At 40.2% G+C, this 22,762-nt stretch overlaps 1 protein-coding gene across 1 annotated transcript in view; it reads right to left on the bottom strand.

Moving 5' to 3' along the window:
- OSBPL10 (oxysterol binding protein like 10) overlaps positions 1-18,990 on the bottom strand; it is a 122,940-nt gene extending 103,950 nt beyond the window's left edge. The window contains exon 1 of the mRNA XM_072853923.1: positions 18,567-18,990. Within this exon, the coding sequence (XP_072710024.1) occupies positions 18,567-18,877 (311 nt within the window). The 5' untranslated portion in view covers positions 18,878-18,990. The remainder of the gene's footprint in view (positions 1-18,566) is intronic.
- Between the last annotated feature and the right edge of the window lie 3,772 nt (positions 18,991-22,762).

Genomic DNA, 22,762 nt, shown 5'->3' with positions numbered 1-22,762 from the left:
GTCATTGTACACAGCAGTCCTGACTTGACAGCTTGTCCAGCACACAGAGAACCTCACTTGCTGCCCCATTATCAACTTTCAACTACTCCAAGCTCCTGGAAAGTAAGCTTTTATGCAATTACATGCAACAGCTTTCTCCCAGGCTGAAAACACAGCCTCTCCCACACTAACAACTACTTTACTAATATGAATCTTAGACAGACAGTCCAAGAAAACAGATAGTAAGAACAATTCGCACCACTCAGCACGAGCAGTCCTGCGAAATTATTTTCCACTGTACTCAGTACTACATCGATTTCCATTTTAAAATTACAAAAAACGGTATTTTTCAGGAGCCTCCTACATTACATTACATACGTTTCCATCAAATCCCATGTTATATCTTACTGAATTAGTGAGAAGAGTCATATTGGCTGATCAGCTAGCAAGTAGGTACTTTTAAATAAAATTTGACATAATTCGTAATACAAAAGCAATCAGTCTGCTCTACAAAAACACACAAAATCACTAGTAACTTTTTAAGAGCTTAACATAATTTCTGTTGTCATTCCTATAGTTATAATCATGCTAGTTATAAAAGCAATTCAGAAATTGTTGATCTAATCAACCCTCCCACACAAATAAAAAGAGCTCCTTTGCCATAACTGAAATTATGAACTTCTGAGCTGTGAACAAGTATGAACCAACGGCTTCAAAAGAGAAGTTTAAATTCTTCACTTTTGCAATAAACTAGTACATCAGTGTTAAAGAAATAATGCCAATAATGAAAATATGATAGCAAAACCAATTTCTTTTAAACATGCTGACAACGTCACTGCTTATCAATGGTATAAAGCAGAATCACCTGCCTATAGAAGATCAAACCATGGAACAATGAATTAACTTAATGAGACAAACATTTTTTAGAGTCTGTCTCTAGTTCAACTTCAGATTTTTATTGATTCTCTCAGGTCAGTTTTGTACTCTCCTCTTTTTGGTAAAACCAGCATAAAATATATTATAGCAAAACAGCAGGCTTTCTTCCATGTGATGAGAAATAACATCAAGTTGTGAGATTTCTATTAAACTTGAATTTTAATGGTCCTAGCACCAGCTAGAACCCCAAATCTTATTTTTAGTGCCTGAACATTTAGGCTACATTATGAACATCCTCATGAACCTCCATAGTCATGATAATGAAATGCTACAGGGAGATTTGGAAGAAGGAAAGATCAAGTTGTTATAGCGTAACCATTTCCTCAACCACTAGTTATAAGCAATGTGTCTTCCTTCAGTTACCAGAAGTCTTCAGCTTTAAAAATCAGAAGCAAGCAAAATTACTCTACTGCACTAAGTTCTCTTCAGTAAAGACTTAGAATTTATTTTCATGTCTTTCCTTCAAGTGCAGTTCAAAAAGCTCTTCCTTCTAGCTTTTTCCCTTGTCCCTAATCATTATAAAAATCAATGCTGTGTTGAGAACTTCTCTATTTAACCACTTGTTTGTAGTTTTATTTTACTTTATTCCCAAATGTTATCAACTGTTTGCAAACAGTCTTAATAGACGCTGCTCCTTAGCCGTTAGTTTCTGTTATCTGGCACCTCAAACAGACAAGATACAATTTGAGGGCTTCAGAATGTATATCATTATTCCCCCCCTTCCCCAATAAAATAACTCCTCTCACTCATTGTACCTGAGGCACCCAAATTATAATCAGAAATGCTCAAGCAAAAAAACGGGGCGGGGGGGAAATCCCAAAAGAAATGTTAGTCCCAACTGAAAACTGGAACTATGGAGAGATGCATTTTTTTAAACAGCCATTTCTAAAAACTCACTATTGCTCAAAAGAAAACATTGTAAAGAAGTATTACTCCCTCACTTTAGCAAGCACAAACTCTAAGTCCTGTTTTCTAACAGAGATTTGACATTGGAAGGTCACACTTGCTCTGCAGTGCTTTTTGGTACCCTACTACCTGCCTTCACCACACTCCTCAGTACTCACACTGGTCCTGCACTGCAGCATTTTGACAAGGCACACTCTCTGCTTTTCATTTCATCCTGAGCAGTGACAAGCAGACAGTATGATGAAAGGACCGTAAAAAAAAAAAGATAAAAGGACCGTTAAAAAAAAGAAAAAAAAACCACACAAACAACAACAGAGCAGGAAACAATGCAGAAAAATAATTTCAGGAAGAAATTCAGTAGCAGGGATTTCAAGAAGTAGAACTTCTTTCCCCTGAAGGGAAAGACATAAGGTGGGCATTTTTTCCTTCAGCAGTATAAACATGCCACAACCTAACTGAACCTCTGAACCCAGTGCTGGCAAATGCATACAGAAAAGGGGGTGGGATAAACCAACCCATAAGTGTAAAATAGTCTTTAAAACAGAAGAGACCCATCACAATTAGTCTAAGTATCTAATAGGTAACAATGCTATTAGGAAAATTAAAAAAACATACACACAGAACAAGTGGAGATAAATAAATTGCCAGAGCAGAGATCCAGTAGTTTTCACATTTCCAGAACTAAGTTACAGTTTCATAGTTCTGATATTTTCCTTTAAAAAAGCATGCAGCACTCCAATAATTAAATCCAGTTGAGGGAATTATTTAATGACAGTTAAAACTTAGCATGAATAGAGTAGGTATTTTCAGTCTCTCAGACATCTGGTTCCTGATGTCCCGACACCATCTCAAATAACCAATCTGTGAGAAACTGCACTATATTTTTTCCTATACCAGCTGCTTTCTCTATTACTGCTGACAGTTCCATTAAGCTTTCCAGCTCGCTCAGCTGAGACACCTATTCCACGCCTCTTGTGTTCAATCTGTTCAAATGTCACTTCTGAAAAATTAATTTTTAAGCTCAAGGGGAACAAAACCCAAAAAGGCTTCATGTCATTAGCCTCCCCCCCAGAACCTGAGGTCACAGCTCATCCATCTCTAATTTCTAGCACATGTAACATTTTCATATCTGATCTCCTTACTTTCAAATATTTCCTTCTCTTCAGTCCATCTCCTGCAGCACTACTCCCCCTATACTTGCTGTCACAGTATCAAAAGCAAGATCAGATAAATGGGAAAGGAGAGAGATCTTTAGAACATGGGAAGGAGGACAGGTGGATTCAAACCATTTATCTGGTCCTACAGAAAAGCTTTATATTCAGCTGCCAACCTGTTTGTTCAGCACAAGAAGGAGCAAGACTATATCTGGATCTGTTCAGCCCTTTTCCTCAAGGCTTTAATTCTTCCATTTAAAAACTAGCATAGAGAAAAGATAAGAACCTACGTTATGAGGCTAACTCATGTAAGCTGCTACAGTCTGCTTAGAAGGTCCAGGTATTTCCCGCGGCTCATCCCTCAACTCAGGGACTCCCACCAGAACCCCTGTGCCCAAGGAGCATCCACCTAAGCCTCCTACCAGCTTTCACAGTCATCTGACCCCTCTAGAGGTCACGCACAGGGAGATATTTCCAATACTTTTCCCACACTGAGAGGAGTAACGAGGAGCCCTGAGCTCTGTCTAGGTTTGAATGATCTGCCAGCCTTTACTCCGCAGCATAGCAAAAATACAGTATATATTACAGGATTTCTTTTGGCCAACAACATTTAAATCACCACACTGAATGAAGTAAGCTATGCCATACCTGCAACCTACCCTTTGCCTTTGGGCCTAGGGGTTGTGAATTAATTCAGTATAGCACAACAACTAACACCAGTCTGAGCTCACAGGCTCAGAGCAACTCCAGGCCATGTAGCACTGAGCACACCAAAGCAAGGCTGCAGGCAGCCATCGATGCCAGCTGTCAGAAACCACAACAAAACACTCTAGACCATCCCAAAACCTGGGTATCACCTGCCTACACCCTGTAAGCAGCACAGGGCACGCGAGGACATAAAGGCTGGAAAAGCACTGGATTACCAGCAAGCTGCAGAATGAAACTTGCAATTTGAACCTCTGACCCCCTGGGAAGGACAGAGCAGCTGAACAACGCTGTCACAACCGACAGGTTATCAACTGCTTACTGTGTGCAACCGATTCTCATGTTTGTACTCATATCTGAGAGCTTTCTTTCAAGATACTGGCTGTTCTCATAGCTCCTTATGACTATCAAGTCTAAATTAGTATCTTAATTAAAAAAGAAGGATAAGAGTACCAGTGAAGTCATTATTTTCCCAGCATAATTACATTTTCACTAGGGTTTTTACTATCAAAATATAACAAGTGGGGGGAAAACTAGCAGTCCTGTTAGCAAGTTATTTAATGACAGAAGAAAACCAAGGAATTAGAAGTCTGTGGTATTCCAGTCTCTGGTTGTGTTTTTCTCATCCAGGAGCAAAGAGACCCAGCTAGACAGAACCACCCCCAGGTCAGGTGCCCCAGCTTTCACTTCTGGGGAAAATTACCAGCCTTCCCCTAAGCAGTGCAATTTGGGACTTGGGAGAAGAGGATATTCTGAAATAAGCCTCAAAAGCATGTTTAGATTAAAGTGCCCTCCCAGAGAGAAAGGGAGAGAGAAAATAAGAAAAGGAAAAGAAAAATATGAACCACACATTTTATCAGCAACCTCCAGATTGCATTTCACTATCTCCCTGATGATGAATTTACTTGCCACACTAAACTGCGTTCCTTACTGTGTGGAACAATTGCAGACATATTGTAAGAAGCCTGGCAAGCACTGACAAAATGTGCACATAGACTTAACTGGACAGGACTTGCATCAATTATACCTGTAGTTTTTACAAACAGAATACGGAATTACAGAAATGCCTTAGGATGACCAAAAAAGGTTGAATAAACAAAGCGAATAGAGGCACTGGCAACGGAGGGGTGGAGATGGAAGGGAAGTACAGCATGATTGCACAGTCAATTTAAAATAAATCCATGGAATTTTTACAGAGACATGTTCTGCAATAGGAAGTAACTGTATTAAAGATTACCGTACTACATATGAATTTTTTTTTCTCAGTACACATTATATTAAGGACTGGCAAGTATAAGTAGTTCATATTATCATTATATGTTTAAAAAATGGCAGAAAAAGTTTCAAGTACATTCAAAATTACTCCTAGTTTATTTTTAGATCAACTAGATTTCAAGTTGACATCTTTTCAATATTCAGAAGCTATTTTGTTGAAGCCAGCTTTTTAAGAACAAGAACATATCAAGAGAAAGACACTGACTGTGCTGTATTACTATAATGCAATCCAATGAGGTTCAAAGCATAACCACATCCCATCAATGGATATTATAGCATAAATTTTCAATTAGCTGCCTTGAGTCAGCAAAGTTTTATAGAGGTTGTACCACAGTTCACTGACTTCTTTGCCAGACCTTCATAGCTCATCCTTGTTTTGCAATGCCCTGTCCTCAGCAAGAATCATTGCCAGGAGCCAGCAACTCTTCAGTGATACTTCCTAGTCCGCAGGTAAAAACATCAAGGAATAAGAGACCTCAAGATATAATAACCTTCCTGTAAACTGAAAGATTAATGTTTAGACTTGAAAACTACCTTGTAATCAATGAAAGCCACTTGCGGATCTCAGTTTTACACCAAGAAAAGAAAAACATATGTATTACACCTGGCAATGATTTAGTGAGGAAGCACCTCTTCCTCTAACCTCAGTAGTGTAAGCATCACATCTGAGGCTTGTTCAAATTTGGTGAAGTACCTATGGTATCCTCAGATGAAAAATAAAACTTTTTTTTTTAAATAAAACACTATCACCATAAAATATGGTGTTAGAAGTTTAAAAAAGAGAACAGTTGTGCTACAACTTAGTTTTTGTAAGTATTTTATTTTTACTGAGTAATGTATTGCAATAGTGACAAGGACACAAGCCGATGGGTTTTTTTTCTTTAATATATTATGGTGTGTTCGAAGTATTAACAATATTTCTAACAAAACAGACAAGTCAAACAGTTTGAAACACCTTTTCATCTAAAGTGTGTTCATCTTCATCAATCTAGGTCATCAGAGTTACAATGCCAATACAAAGCTTCTGTATTCAAGAATCTGGCTTCCTGATTTTTTTCTTATAACTGCCTCACGTTCATCTAGCTATTTTTGGCTTGTGGACATATGTACATTACTCATATAATTTATGTGAAAGAAACACATAATAACAAGAACTGATTACCACCTGTGAAAGCAACACAAAAATTTTAAAGGTAATTTCCAGGTAGAGAAACACATATGCATGATGCCAGGAGACAGCAGTCCTCAAACCAATTCTTCATTCCTCCCTCACTCTACACTGTACTTCTTATATAATTCACTGAGGGTATATTCTCTATAGCTGTTCTAGACACAAATTATTATGATATATTCTAAGTGAATAAATGGACTACCAGGTACTTTCTAGCAGACAAATGCTTTCTGAACACATCTGTTTGGACAGTAATTTTTGTGCAAGTTGATGGAAAAAAAACATATGTTTTTAAATTTATTCTGTGTTTTTACTGTAGTGTTTATAGCAGCTGTTATTTTTCACTTTCAAGATGCAGATAATTTATCATCTAGGTTCTCAAAATTGAACCACATGAATGTTGGCATTTCTCCCAACTGCAAGTTTCATTTAAAATATTATTTCACTGACAGAACCTGTTCAACAAGTAATATTCATTCCATTCTCATATACAAGAACCTGAGAACTCACACTCTCATATACTAGGGGCTGAGAACTCAGCTATGTTACACTAATGCCATTTTTTGTGAGCTGCATATATTTTTAATATATATTTACATAGAAGAAAAAAATGCAAAAGGCAAGTTAAGGTCTTGCTTTGGGAATTTTTAAAGTTCTCAAATGTATGTCTTCCTTTCTGCTTGTTCTTCCTAGCTTTTGAATTATTTTTTTTTTTTAATCTATAGTCTAAATGTTCCTGGTTGGAAAGAATGAACATATCCAAGACCATGCAGTATTTCTTTACATATCATATGGAAGAAAATACAATACACAAAGTAAGGATCTTGCTTGCACGATCAGCATGTGGGCTTCATGTCCATTTCTTCTCCACCACAGCTAGCTCAAACAAAGCTTTGCAGAAACCAGACCTCTCTTACATGTTGCATCACCTTAGGACAGTTGGAACTTTTCGGCTTTCTGTGCCAATACTTTGCAGTCCAATAGTGTTTGCCTTGCCTTTACTCTTAGGACTATCAATTCATTGACTAAAATGAGAAGTTTCAGTTTCTATGTTTGGTCTTTATCCTGACAGTTGATATGCAGCCATCTTCACAACAGAGTATCTTGTCAACACTGTTTCTTAGAAACATATGTATAGAGTCCAAAGAGTCCATGAGAGGGTGGTTTCATCAATATGTTGTGAGATATGCAGTGCATTAGCCATGATCCTTCTGAGGAAAGCGTATGTAGATTTGCGAGCAACAATTACTTCCAAAGACCTTTATGCATTAGGTTGCTGCTTTATATTTATATTTCTAAAAGCGTCGCTCTACAAAAATCCAGATCCTTATTGTTTTAATCAGAAATGAAGAAACAATACGTATAACCTTTAACAGGAAAACAGTTTCATCATCACATATTCTTGAATTCCCACATAAACAATATCGTGTTTAAAAGGCCAAAGGTAAGTCTGGCACATTAATATATATCCAGGTGGACACTGTCAGTAGCTTCCTCTGGCTGCTATTCACATCAGTCATCTACTAGCCTGAAATGAGCTCTGCTACAGAAGGTGGCAGAGGAAAGAAAGCAAAACCAGAAAAATCCTCATTGCACTACGCATTCTGCAATTTAGAAAATTATAATTTCCTCTCTACTTCTTGTGTGCCATTCTTAATGGCAGTATTAAAATTAATAAATAAGAGCAAATTATCTCACTTGGGTTTCCAAGACTTCATTCTGAATTCATGTTACATGATTTCTAGATATTTTTTTTAAAGTGGTAAAGGTCTATCCTTGTGCTGTCTTCAGCTCAATATATACTTATTTCTCTCCTCTGTTTTTTCCTTTCCATGGCTCCCTTTCCCTCCATCAGTCCTCCTCCAGAGGCTTTAACTCCTTCTCTAAACCTCTCCCACCATTCTACACCTCTTCTTTCCTCCCTTGTTCTATTGCCAAACTACCCTTTCCTTGCACTTGCATAATAAAAATAAGATCAAGTTTGACACATGAACCCAACAGTCACAAAATCAAAGCGTATTAACCAGGTAAGATAAAAGACAGGTGAAAAAAGAAAAGAGGGGGAAGGGAGGGGGAAGGGAGGGGGAAGGGAGGGGAAGGAGGGGGAAGGAGGGGGAAGGGAGGGGGAAGGGAGGAAGGGAGGGGGAAGGGAGGGGGAAGGGAGGGGAAGGGAGGGGGAAGGGAGGGGAAGGGAGGGGAAGGGAGGGGGAAGGGAGGGGAAGGGAGGGGGAAGGGAGGGGGAAGGGAGGGGGAAGGGAGGGGGAAGGGAGGGGGAAGGGAGGGGGAAGGGAGGGGGAAGGGAGGGGGAAAAGAAAAAAGAACACAAAACCCACACTACACCTTCTGGTGTGGAAGGCAAACATTCCAGCTCAAAAAAAAAAAAAAGAAAAGAAAAAAAAGAGAGAGAGAGAGAGAGAAATCTCTTTATTCTGTTTTCAAGAGCAGAATAAAGAGTTTTCAAGAGTTTCTATGAAAAGTTTACTGTGATAAGGCACAAAAAAAAAAAAAAAAAAAAAAAAACACCAACCACCTTCAGGAGAGGTTTTTGTGCCAGTGCAAAATGCCCAAATGCTTGCAGCAATGAATAACACATTTTTTGCTTCTCCATCTTGCCTCCACTTCGGTATCTTTTTCATGATCAATTTCATTATCTTCCTCCTATCACCATGATAAAAGCAGTATGGAAAAACCTGATACAACTCTTCTTCAATTCCCTGCCAGCTCCAAACAACAGCAACAGACAACAAATTGGCCATTTCCCCTCTTCCCCTCCCTCCCTTTTTTTTTTTTTTTTTTAATTTTATAAATTTAAGGAGAATAATAGCAGAATGCCTGGTCTTGCCTGAACTAGCTTAAACTATTCTCCTTTTACTAGGAAGGTTTTCTCCATATTCCAAAGCCAGAAAAACACACACACCTCTCCTGGTGAGGTTAAACATATTACTCTGACTCCAGTGCGTATATCTTCCCACAGTGTGTCTGTGTCCCTTACGTAAAAGCCTCATCCTATGTCAATTAAAGACATAGCAACCAATACAGCTGTAAGTGGCAGTGTGGTTAACAATTCTGTACATAAGGTAAACACAGAAGCTTTATCGACAGAGTCCCAACTCATATTTATGCACTTCCTCTAACTTTTAAATATACTGTTGAATGCCCTAGACAAGTTGTCCATTGACAATTCTTAACTGTGCTCCAAGTCCATTCCCAAGCAAATCAAATAATCATTACTGACTTATTTTATAAGAACATCTTGGGAACCTCATGAAAGGCACACTATATAAGGCGCGACTCTTAATATTGTAACAGGTAATCTCTAAAAGGCTGTGTAGTTGAAGCAAAGCCATTTCCCAGGTCACTGAGAAATATGTACTTGATATATTAACTTGTAGCAGTAACTTAATCAAAACCACAGAAAAACATTAATTTAGATTTCAACTTACAACCATCCAACTGATAGCCTAAGGTCCTTCCAGTCAACTACCTTAAGGCACCTGCAAATGCTGTACAACACTCTTGAGTGGGTGCACTGGACTAAGAGATACACAATAGCAACCACATTTAGCCTGTGGAAGGGTCCTGAAACAAGCACCAAGCATACAGCACTTAATACTACATATCAGTGTAGTCCAGTCTTTCATTTTGAAGAATAGTACTCCAAATTTTAAACCGTAATTTTATCAGAAAGACACTACCAACAAAATTATTAGGTTTCACCAAGCATATAGTGAATGATTCAAAATGCTAAGGTTCATCAATACTTGGTGCAGCCAGCTCCTTTCCACCAAAACCAATGGGAAAGTTCCCAAACTGAAGGATACTACACTGTGCGAACATTTTAAAAGGTATAAATGCAACAGCCTAGTTAATTGCTTAGGCCTCTCAGACTATCCAATGCTCAATAAAATAACGCAACAGCTGATACAGTACATTTTTAAACAAACAAAAGATATTTAAAGCAAGATAATTAACACCAATCAGTATGCATTTACTAAAAACAAATTTCCTCCAGAAAACCTGCTAGGTTTCTGATATCACAAGTTTGCTTCATAATATTAACAGCATTGAAGCAATGTTCTAATACAGGCAGCACTGACTTTTAAGTACAATAAAAAAATGAACAAGACACATTAAATGCACTGAAAAACAGTTAAAAGATGGAGCCAGCCTCAAAATATAACTCAATTAGGATCTTTGAGTGAATGTATTTCTAATAGGGTTCCTTGGCAATCAGTTCTTGGCTTTGGATTGCTTAGCAATGACCTAGATGGAAAAAAAAAATTTCCATAAAGATTGCTGATGACATGAAAACAAGCCATCATCAGCAAACAACGTGCATTCCAACACTGTCAAAATAAAATCATACATCTAATGACAAAAAAGTCATAACTACAAGATAGAGGATTTACCTGGAAAAGCACTGACTCACAGAAATTCAGGGTAAGGAAAATCTACTGATTATTTTGTCCAAGTAATTCTTCCAACTAATAATCAGTTTCCTCAACTATATTTTAAAATTGTCTTCTGTAAACAAATCATTAACTACTATTTTTACCCCCTCAAAAACAGGGCATGCACACACCATAAGAAAGCCCAAGAAGTATTACTGGGGATACGCAAAAACATGCTAACCGTGGAGAGAGCATACTGCAGGGAGACAGCTCCCACAGCACTCCTTTTCATCGCCTTCCCATCCAAAAAAGGATAGTTAAGTGCTACTCCTTCATTTTGACGCTTCTGGCACTCATTTTGGTAGTACTACACCATATGTTACTGGATCAAGAAGTATACCGGATATCAGGAGAAAACAGCGTAACAAGCACCAGGGTGTTGTGCCACTGACAGCTTAAACAAAGCAAGTAGGAAATAACAAGAGCATGGGTATGAAGATACCTGTCTGGAGAACCCAGGCAGCACCAGGGAACATGAGGTCTGAGTGTTGTGTGCAATTAGACTAACAGTTAAACTTACGAGGCAAAATTAACAACCTAGTTTTAAAAAAATAATGATGGGAGACCTAAAAAACTAATGGTCTTTGAACTTTTTAAGCAGGGAATATCGAGTTGGAGGAAATGGGATGCATCACCCCTGTATTTGATCCCCAGTGCAACCACAACTGAAACTGTACACAGTTCTGATGTCCACATCTGAAGAAAAACATTGAAATACCAAACAATAATGAGAACTATCATAAATTAGTAAAATCACTGGGAGATCTGACTTGCAGCAAGAAAACTCCATTGATCTGGATACTTCAAATACAGACAAAGGATAACCTAGCCTGCCCAAAAAGACTGCACATAGAAATTAAATCTGATAAGAGGTATCTTCAGTCTCATACACAACTAGCATAATGAGATTCAGTGAAAAGTCAAAGGCTGACATGTATTAAGACAACAGGCAGTTTTTTAAGTGGTGATTAAAGCTCGGCAAATTGTTCCCATAGCTATGGTGGAGAATCCTCTATCACTGGAAAAAAAATCTCACATATATATACAAAGAGAAACACAAGTCTAAGTGGAACAGAAACCACAACAAATTCTATGGCTTGTGCTACAGAACTGGGTAGTTAAGGACCTACATTCTTCAATTTTATATTACCTACTAATTAAATGCCATCTTGGAAAAAGAAGTGCAGTAGCATTCAGACAGCACTGACTGAAATATTTTCATATGCAACAGTTAAATACTAAGCAAACTTTGCCTCCCTGGATTAGGTTCCAAAAAGTAATCAGACATCTCAGTAAGATATCCACAAAAGCCTACAAGATCTAAAGCACAATGCCAAGATACTTGAAAATAAAGTTGTGGAAGTGTATTAGGACCAAAGAAACAAACTCAGCATTTTTAGTTGAACCAAATTCAATACATTTTGTTTCATCATTCATTATAATACATATTTAACAAATACAATTTTACATTAAAAACCAACAGTTATGGCAATTTTTATCATCCTTTTCACTTAGAAGGTTCAGCCTTTTAAATACATCATAAAGAACAAAGTAAGACTATTAGGAGAAGCTAAAGCCCAAATACATTCTTCTTATTAAACAATTGTTTTTAAATATAAAATGACTGGGGAAATCTTTTGAACACTTTTCCTATATACTCATGAAAAGGCTCCAGGGACATTACTTAGTTTAACAGCTTACTGTCACTTCTCCTACATGAATAAAATCCATATTCATAAACTGGTGGGTTTTTTTAAACGAGCCAGCAAGTGCATGTGTGCTCCCTCTAACCACATTTATCACTGCGTTGCTAAGCACAGAAATCACCATTCAAAAAGCCAGCAGCAAAATGAGCTAGTAATAACAAAACCCAGATAAGGGTAAGTGCATGCTTCAGTGTTAGTGCCAACTGCCACTTATTTTCACCGTCTGAAAACTAAGTGTGACATCTGGGTGAAAGGAAGACCACGCTCTATTTTGCCTGTCACTTCATTCCCTCTGGTACAAGACTGCTGCTCAGCTCTGAAGTGCACTTGTAAATCTCAAATATACTGCCTGAGTAAAAATGCCCAAGTCTCATTTGTTTTAAACAGATTTTTCCTACATTATCATCAAGCATCTTATGCATTAGATTATTATGCATTATATGAATTTATCCTCTGCATAGGCATAAACAGCCCTGATACCATGTGACACAAGCAGCTGAAGAACAAAGAACTTGGGTTACCTGCCTGGGTACAAGAGAAATGTCCATAGCAGTTCTCCAAGCAGAATCCTGTCTCCACAGTGCAAACCAATTCCTTAATCACAAGACCATCCTTTTCAATTTCAACCTGAGGTTCAAAGTTGTCTTCTTCCAAGTGTTTCTTGTAAGCATCACTGAAGGGCAGAGAATGATGCCTCCTTCTTACCTTGTTAAAATTCTTTCTCTGACTTCACTGTTTGAACAGCCTTCTCCATTCTCCCAACAGAGCTGGTTTAGAGGCAACAGCAAAAGCTATTCAAACTAAATCAACCAGTTTGTGACTAAACCAGTTAGGTTTAATCAACCACTAACTAAACAAAGACAAAGTGCATCTTAACTGAAAGTTCTAATTTTCCTACAAAGAAATTAAGGATATACATTTATAGAGATTACTTTTTTTTTTTTACTTTTGTTTGTTTCTTTTCTTTAAGTGTGCATTAATGATACTTACAGGGAAAAAGTTTCAACAGCAAAAAGTGAAGGAAGGAGAGGAGGGAAAAAAAAAGAAAGCTTACATTAGAATGTGATTATTTTTGCTACACAGATTTTAGGATTAAGAAAAAAAGATTAGTGTCTTAATCCAAAACAGAACTTATTAATAACTGATTTTTGACATTTTAAATTCCAAGTTTATCTGAAACTAATGACATATATCTTAATTTCAATAACGCAAGATACGCGACTCCTGAGTGTTCAGCACAGAGAATATCCTGTTCGTTTGTTTGAAAGAACTGAAACATGTTGGTTTTAAGTAGTTTTTTTATTTTCCACATTGCCTCCTACTACAAACAGAATCTACATGTGAATGGACAACACAGTTTCTAGTAAAATCTATTTTGCAAGTAAAATCCTTAATAGAATGTTAGCCCAATATTATCAAAACGCCTTGAAAATTTAAAGTTGCCACAATTCCTAATAAATTATAATCAAGGCTCCAAAATTTAAGGAGCAATTTCCAACAACAGAAGAAAGAGAGAAGGCTGCATCTCCAGCTCCTTAAAATAGTCTCCCTCTTCCCAAACTCTACAAATAAATCCTGCAAGGTATTACAACACTACACAAAGCCCCATATAGATACGCCAGAAACACACGAAGGCAAAAAGATATGCAGTGGAGGGGTTGGTGTTATTCTGATTCTAGTGAGAACACAAAAAATTCCCATTTCAGCAAAATTCACAAACATTAAATAAGCACATGGTTATTTTCTCCTTCTCAGATACTGTCTACTGTTAGAATCCTGACAGTATGGTTTTTTCTATATTAAAAAAAACAGTTTCTTTCTCTAGGACACACTTCCCTCCCAGCAGCTACATTGGTATACCTATATAACTATAGTCATAGTTTGTTCAGTAACCATCTACTCATTTTTTACACTGGAAAAAGGCCACAATTCATTGCTAGAACAGCTTGACTGGTACCATTGAAGAATTAGCAACTACTAGAGGTGTTAACTACCCCAAAGCTCCACAAGCAGATGTGTCAATCCCAAAATTCTGCAAAAGATGGACTAGCTAATTCAGAAGGAGGCAGAGGGGGATTATTACCATGTTTGAAGTATCTTCATCGATTCCCCTGCTAAGAGGTCACAACCTCTTTCACCAGAATATATATAAAATTTTTAAAAACAATAATAAAAAAACATTCCATGTAGATTTTTGTAGGTGCTATAGCACAAAAAAGTGTTGACACATTTTGTTGACAAACTTAAAAAACAACCCTCCCATAACAGCTGCGGTCAGAGCAGCATAACCTCTGGGAGCCAAAGGCAGCAGCCCCTAAAGCAGCACTAAAGTCTGCTGGTTCTTCTGGCAGTATCCCCTAGCTGCTGCTGGGGACACTGGAAAAAAGGAAGGGCCTTTCTGTGGTGGCAGCAGTCAGATTGCAACTGCTCTCTGCAACTACACAAGCAAAGAGACCACACCACAGCATTGTGAAGCCCAGTAAGAGACTGAGCACAAAAAATCCCCAAATTGCCCCAAAGTACACTTTTTGTTGACATCCAAGGAATGCAGCCAACCCCCAAAAGAAGTCTGGTGGTGCCCAAGCACAATAAGTTCATCGGGCACAATTCATGCAGACTTGTTAACACGATATATTTCTCAACTGAGAGAGGAAACAGGAATAGGCCAAAGTAATGCTTTAGAAAACACCTGGGCTATAGAATAATTTACACAGAGCAGTTCAGCTCAGAAAAGTAACAACAACATCCATCAGCTGGGGCTCCACTTGTTGTTGTTACAAATCCAAATTTAAGCCCCAGCCCAAATGCAGATGATCCAGGGGCTTATACATGCCTGCAAGACAAAACCCTACAAGCACAAGTACTAAAAACATTTTCAAGGAAAAAGTGGGGAGGGGGACGCAGACCACATGTGAATTTCACACCACCTTGGGCAAATGGAGTTTTAAGACCTTTTACAACATTTTACTGATCTATTCAAAAACAGGATAATAATGCCACAGACAATAAGTATTTCATTAATATCAAATTAACTCATGCAAAATAGGTTTTGCATAACATGAGAGACATATTTGTCCATCAAACCCACACAACTCCCATTTAAAATACAAGCTACTACTCTCCCATACATGTAGAACAAGTAAATCCCAATAGAAATGCTTTGTAACAATCCTTCAATTCTGAGAACATAATTATTTGTAATTTCATAGTAAAAACAGTCAGATGCCCGGATGTCTCAGGCCAGACACAAGTGTTCTTATGTCAAAGTGTCTGCATTTTAGATTAAGTTCCGCTCTCTGCTCTCATACCTGTATAAATCCAGAGAAAGTTACAGACTTTAGTGGAGACCTCTAGATGCCCAGACCCCTTAACATCTTCATCACACAACAAACTGTCTCAAAACAATTAAAAAAAGCAGTGTTTCCTTCTGCTTGTTATAAAGGTGAACAAGAACCTCACACATTCCAAATCAGTTGTTCCTGAACCTGCTACAGCAGAATAGATTTCTTTAGTAATAAACAACAAACCCTCAGAAATTCTTCAAATAAGAAGCAATGCAGCTCTCCTGACTGACTGAATTTGAGGCCTTTGGTTAATGCTTATAAATGCAGTGTTATGCTTCAGTATTCATATTCAGTTGCCTCATCCAAAGTAAGACTGTCTTGCATACACCTGTTAAAGGACAATTGATAAAAAAGTGTCACTAATTTATAATAATTCAAATGACAGTAATTTCTTTAGACTTGTAGAGGCTACTCTGCACAGTAAGTGTTGGATAACCTAGGAAAGCCTTTCAACTTCAATACCACATGGCATAAGCTAACATTAAATACATTTAAATTATTTAGGCTAATGGATAAAGAGCTTTAAAGAAGAACATTCCAAATCTATGATCACTGAACTGTTACTTCTCGCTTTATTCCATTTTATTTATATTCACGCCATCTGTCTGTATTGATCATGAGGTTAAACAATCTTGTGTTTTTTCAGATGAAGTAAATTCAAAACTAATTTGTATGATCATTCAGTAGCACATACACTCTTGATTGATTTGCAGGTGCCAGCTATGAAGTCACTTGCCAAAACTTACAGACTGAGCTCCAATTCACAGAAAACATACTCCATGGCAAATATTCAGAAGGCCAAACAGACAACCACACTCGAATCCACAGATCACTACTCATTTATTGGACGTTACAAGACGACCTACTTCTGTAAGCCTCAAGCTTCAACTGTTCTGTTTAGAAGTTGTATCAGATTCCCCATCCCAAACAACCAATACATACATTGACAGAACAGAATAACCGAACAAACTAAAGTTACTTAGCAAAAGAGCTCTGTGTCACCATAAACCATTTGCTCAAATAGCCAGATTTACAGAAAATAAAATTGGCAATTGACAAAGCATGATAAAGCAGCATTAAAAAAGACTGCTAAAAATAAACGGACAATAATTTCCAAATGCTATGGTAGAATTGTTTAAGTGAGTTTATCTTTTTTCCCCTGATGTTTTCAGATAAAAGTTTCTTGGACAGGCAAAGATTATACATGCTATTTCAAGCTGTCGGCCTTATTTAATCTGTTCTGAAATACAACAAACAGGCAGTTCTAGACCCAAAGATTTATAAGCAAAAACCTCTGTTTTGTAATTTCATCAGACTACATGAAAGTGACCCTTAAAATCACTCACAGTAAAAAGAGTTGCCATTTCTACAAAAAGAGATGGAGGTGTCGGGGGGGAAAAAAAGGGGAGGGGTGGGCTTTTTATTTTTAGTCATGAATTTTAGTCCTACATTTTAGGTATCAAATGTGTTTAATTGGTTTTTAAGCAAAACTACAGGAGGACTGCACAAATCAACAAACAGATACAAGTCTAATGTAAATCTAGCACAGAAGTGCAGTAACCAAATGACAGTAAAGGGCCTTCTCTACGTCTACACTGAAGCAGTCTAGTTTATGGAGATGAGTGTGTATCCAAATCATACCAGACATATTCATTACCACTCATAGCTGGCGTACCTATGCATGTCCTCCAGTGTATGGAATTAGACCAGCTCCTGAAACTTTTCAGAAAGTACTGCCACAATACTTCTACCACTGATTTAGCCCCACAGGAGTCAGCATCATCAGAATTTCTTCAATTTAACTCTGTCACTTATAAATACTTTAAAATTACTGTCAGAACACCAAGGACCCAACCACTTCCATGTTCTTACTGCTTGGGATCACTTAATATATGCAACAGCAAGTTTTGGTAGGTTTGGGGTTGTTTTGTTTTTTAAAGGTTTGTAAGTCCTATAAATGTTCTCTCCATAGCATTCGCTTCTCTTCAAAACCATCACTGTGATGCCTTGCATTAAAAAGTCAAGTTTTAGATACCCATCCTCATCCATCCACTAAGAGGACAAAGTTTAACAATGAGAAGTAAAACACTAATAAGAAATCTCCTCTCTTGGTTTCAACAGATCCCAACACAGCATTATTAATTCCACAGTCTGGCTTCAACTCTGTAAAAAATTTTGCACGGAGACACCAGATTCAAAACAAGACCTTCCCCGGGACTTCCACAGATGCACATCAGCCTGTCCACACCCAACAAATTGCAGGACCAGGGCCTTTCACCCTATCAACATAAACTAGGACTCGTCAAACAGGAAGGACATAGCAACAGAAAAGATCTTCATAAACACACAGGTAACTGTTTCCACTTTCCCACCCCGTAGCAAAAAAATAACAGCAATAATCACAAGCGTGGCATTTTTCCCATTTATTTTGGGAGGCTCTCACCCAGCTTTTCATTCTTTAGTTATCCAAGATAACTTCACAGAAGAAGGAAACTAACGTGATAGAAAAGGAGCTTAAAAACGGAACACTGCCGGGAGAACAGCATGTGCAGCGTTATTCCTCGCCTGCCCCCGCCCGCACCTGCGGCAGCAGCTCTGGGGGCCACCGCTCCGGCCGCGCTGCCCTGCGCCCGCCGACCCAACCACCGGGCCGCCCCCCCCCGCCCCGTCCTTATGCCCAACTGCTCCTTGGGTTGGGAAAACGAACAAGTCAAACAAAATGAAGGTAAGCGGGCGCGGAGGGGAAGGGAGCCTAGCCACAGGCAGGGCTGGCGGCACAGCCCGGCCTACCTGCCCGCGGCGGCCAGGGAGGGGTCGAGGCGGGGCGGCGGCACCAGCTGCCCGGACACCATCTTGGGGGCGGCTGGGGGTGAGGAGCGGCGCCCACTGGGGGAGGACGCGGCCCCACAGCGCCGCCGGGGGCCGGCCCGGCGGTTTACCTGCTCTGCCAGCCCTGCAGGAGGTTGGTGTATTTGCTGAGCGTCCCTTCCAGTACCGGCTCCCGCCGCCTGCCTCCGCCGCCGCCACCGGGCGCCTGCGCGCCCCCGGGGCTGGCAGCCGCCGAGCCGGGGCTGCTGCCGCCGCCGGCCCCCCCGCTTCCATCCAGCCTCCCCGCGGCCGCCGCCCGGCCCGGCAGCCCGCGGCTGGCGGAGGAGGACGAGGGAGACGAGCCTGCCGACGTGGGGCGGCTGCTGCTGCGGCTGCTGCTGTTGCTGCCGCCGCCCTCGCTCACCGCTGCCGCCTTCTCCATGGAGCCCCGCGGCGGAGACTGCGAGTCCGCTCCGGACGCGGCTGCCGCCCGTGCCCGGCAAAGCCCTGACTCACAGGCGGCGCGGAGAGGGGCGGCGCCCGAGGGAGAAGGGGCCGGGCCGCGCCGGGCGAGGGAACCGCCGCGCCGCCTCCTCCCGAGTTGCTGAGGGGAGTTGGGCGGCGGTTGGTGCCCCGCGGCTCGGCGGGCTCCCGCCGGCCGCCCCCTCGGCCGCCCCGCCTGCCCGAGCCAGGGGCAGGGCGCTGCCCTGGCGGCGGGAGCCGGCCGGCCGCCGCGGGCCGCGGGAGCCGCGCAGGGCCCTGCGCGTGGGCGGGTGCCACGCACACGGACACGGAGACACACAGCGAAGGGGGAAAGGCATGCCATACACACAGACTGCATGGTGCAGCGAAATGGCACACGGGAGTGCCCACGCGCCCCGAGCAGTGACGCGCACGCACATGCCGTGTGACACAGAGAGGTGACCCCAAAGGAAAGGGTGCCCAGCATGCAGGCTGTGGGGCGGACGAGCAGACCCATAGGCACGCAGGCTGATGGCACTGGGAGAGGGTGCCTCGCGTGTGCGGCAGGGAGAGAGGAGAGCCCAGCATGCAGGGCCGGGCAAACACCGTCTCCATCCCTGACAGGGCTCACACGCATACCGCGACACACGCACGTGAGGAGCAAGGAAAGCAGTGGCTCCACGCAGGGTGTACACACAGAAACACCGCCACAGAGGAGGATGCCCAGGCTATAAACCATATGACTGACACTCACAAAAGCTGTGCCCACCAGAGCACAAAGCCCAGCACCGGAGAGGTGATTTCTTGGTACCGCCTGATGCACATCACTGCCCATTACCACAGAGCGTGACACCACGGAGATGACTGTCCATACTATGTACACCAGCAGCACAGAGCAGTGCCCGCACACAGTGAAAAATCGAGAGGTAGGTGGTGTGCCCAGCAGTCAGGAACACAACAGTCTTGCCCAACACTCAGCATATACTGCTACACATAATGTGTATCAATGTACCAGATCAGTCATATCATTCATTCAGAGTTTGCAAAAAATATTATTGTGGGTTAAGTCACATCTCCTGAAAAGAGAGGATGTAACCTCAAGATCACTGTAAAAAGCTAAGCAGATCCTTGTACAGTCAGCTTGGTACAAAGCTATGTGGTTACATACACTCAAATCACTTCTGTGGCCATCCTTGCTGCATTTAGCCAAGTGCCCCAGTTCTGTTACGATACATAACTTCGCAGCATACCAGAGATGACGTAGTTATTCTTGTTGTCATTTTATAATTGGAGACCTGAAATATACAGAAGCTCAGAGAGTCTATGACAAAATATGAACTGAGCTTAGCTCCTGTGCTTTAACCCTGTGGAAAGTTTTACAGTCCTGTGTACTAGAGATTTTCTGAGTGTACTGAGTATCATGTGGCCCCTGTGTTCTGTGCCTCAGAAGATACTCAAACCATCCAAATCCACATACAGTTAGAGGTCTATATTCCCCATATAAATCAGCAGAGCTCCTAACTTAGATTATCCCAGTTTTCTCTCTGGAAAATCCTACCATATGTGTTGTGGTTGGGTAGCTGAAATGTTGGGCAACCTGATCCTGAATTTTGGGTGGTTAAACTTCTCATATTGTGGATAAATACTGAGGCGCTGCAGTCTGGAAACTTGAATTTTAATTTAGTATTTCATTGGTGGAACATTTAAAGCAAGTCTCTTGCAGTACAAAGATTATGAACTCAGTTATTTTTTAAAACAAAATATTTTAGAGTAACTACTTTTCCAAGTCAGAGCTATTACTTAAGATGTTCATGTAAAATTCCCCAATCGTTGTTTACTATGGAAAGAAACTCCATGACCGACCACCATCTGAAAGTCCTCATTGTTAAGCTCAACTCCACTACTTCTGATGACCACAGTTTTCAGAAGACACTGGAATGCACAAGGCATGCTCCTTCAGGAAGCTCAGACCTGCTCGCTGGAGATAAGGATGTGACCCCTTCATTTCTCCTCCTAATCAGCTACATTGACAGCCCAGAACGGTGGAACAAAATGCATTAATGAAAGAACAATGTCCTCACACCAGGCACTGCAACACATTACCTAAATATGTTCTACATTATAGGTAATTAATGTAATTTTTTCTGCCTTCCACAGAATTTACTGGAAGAGAATTATGTCAGGAAAAGAAGCTGCCTTACACAGGTATAGAGAAGGCTCTCCATACCTTTCTATACAATAAAACTCAAGTAACAATTGTGCGCACATCAGGGAGTTTCTGAAATGAAAGGGACAACAGGCTGTAAGTATATTATGTCCCCAGGAGAATTTCACAAAATCCCAAAACATTCTTCACTGCTGCTAGAAGGATTACTGTGATGTGATAACATAAGAAGTCCTCTTACAGGTTATAAACTAGTTAGTAGATGGGAAACAAAGCACAGGAATAAATAGCCACTTTTTAAATAGAGGGAAACCACTACTCTGGGTTGAGATCTATGTTACTCAGTATCTTCTTAAATCAGAATCCCTTCATTTGCTCATAGTTAAAACTAGAATCAAGTGCAAAAAATAGGAGAAGGATCTCACAGTAGTGACTAAATCACTGATAAAATGGCAACCGAAATCTAATGTTGCTAAAAAACGAAGTAAAGCACATGGGGAGAAAATAGCTTTTACTATGCATGCATAATGATGATCTATAAATTAGCTATAGCCTCTCAGGAAAGAGATCTTGGAGTCATTTTAAATAGTCCTTTGAAAACCCCATCTCAGTGTTCAAGGGTAATCAAGCAAACAGCTGTGATGAGCTCATTAGGAAAACAGAAGTAACAGCATGCTGCTATATAAATCTATAGTACAGCCAGTGTCTGTATACTCTGCATTTATAATATTCCTTCAAAAAGAGAAAAGGTATAAACCCCAGCTTTTCTATGAGGAGAGAGCTAACTGAACAGGGTTTTCAGTTGGAAAAGAGACCACCAGCGTACAAAATGGTATTCAGGTTAATAGGAATGATTCTTCACTGATTCTCATGAAACAAGATCTGTGGGGCAGCTGATTTAAAACAAGCACAAGAAAATCCTTTGTACTTGTAAAACTCATTGTTATGAGATGATTTTGGATGCCAAACATCTAGAAAGATTAAAAAAGCAATTGTTTTTGAAGAACCTTTAAACAAGGTTGACCAAAGTGCTTTGGACGTACTCAAAGTTCAGAAAGGCCCTAAACTTCTGCCTTCTTGAATACTGTTTACTTTATTGATGAAATAATCCCTGCACGGTTCTTGAGTCTTTCTCTAAGCACCTACTAGTGGAAGGAATAAAGTGCTGGACTAGATGGACCTTTGGTTTAACCCATAGTGCAGATTTTCATATACTAAGGATTCCTTCCCCGTGGTTAACCAAAGGTCCTTTTGAGTCAAACATTGGCACTCTATGCAGCTTTTAGATTGTATTTAAGCAAAATAATATGTAATTCTTCCCATCCCTTTTCCATTCCCAGTACATACATACTGTTGCAGTCTAACAGAGCTGGACAAACTTTCATGGCAATCTTGATTAATAGTGAGCCCCTATCCTCATTTATTTTAAGTTATTAATGTTCTTCAAAATGAGTGAACCTGTGTTCATTTTTTTTACTAGCTAATGGTCTGTCCCAGTAGAGCTAGACTTCAGGGTAATACACACTGACTTAGTCTGATGCAATACTGTATGATGTATGCTTTGTTACAAGTATCCTTAATTAGCTGTTTATTAACAGCAACCTGCCTAATGAAGGTTCTCACTGTTTCCAAGGTAACACAGCTGCTATTTTACAGTTCTCCTCTAGAATGTTACTTTCACTCTCTGACCAAACCAAAATT

This window comes from Ciconia boyciana, chromosome 2, assembly GCF_034638445.1.
Source record: "Ciconia boyciana chromosome 2, ASM3463844v1, whole genome shotgun sequence".
In the NCBI taxonomy this organism is placed as follows: domain Eukaryota; kingdom Metazoa; phylum Chordata; class Aves; order Ciconiiformes; family Ciconiidae; genus Ciconia; species Ciconia boyciana.
The sequence above is the reverse complement of the archived record's forward strand: the minus strand, read 5'-3'. Positions and strand labels throughout refer to the sequence as shown.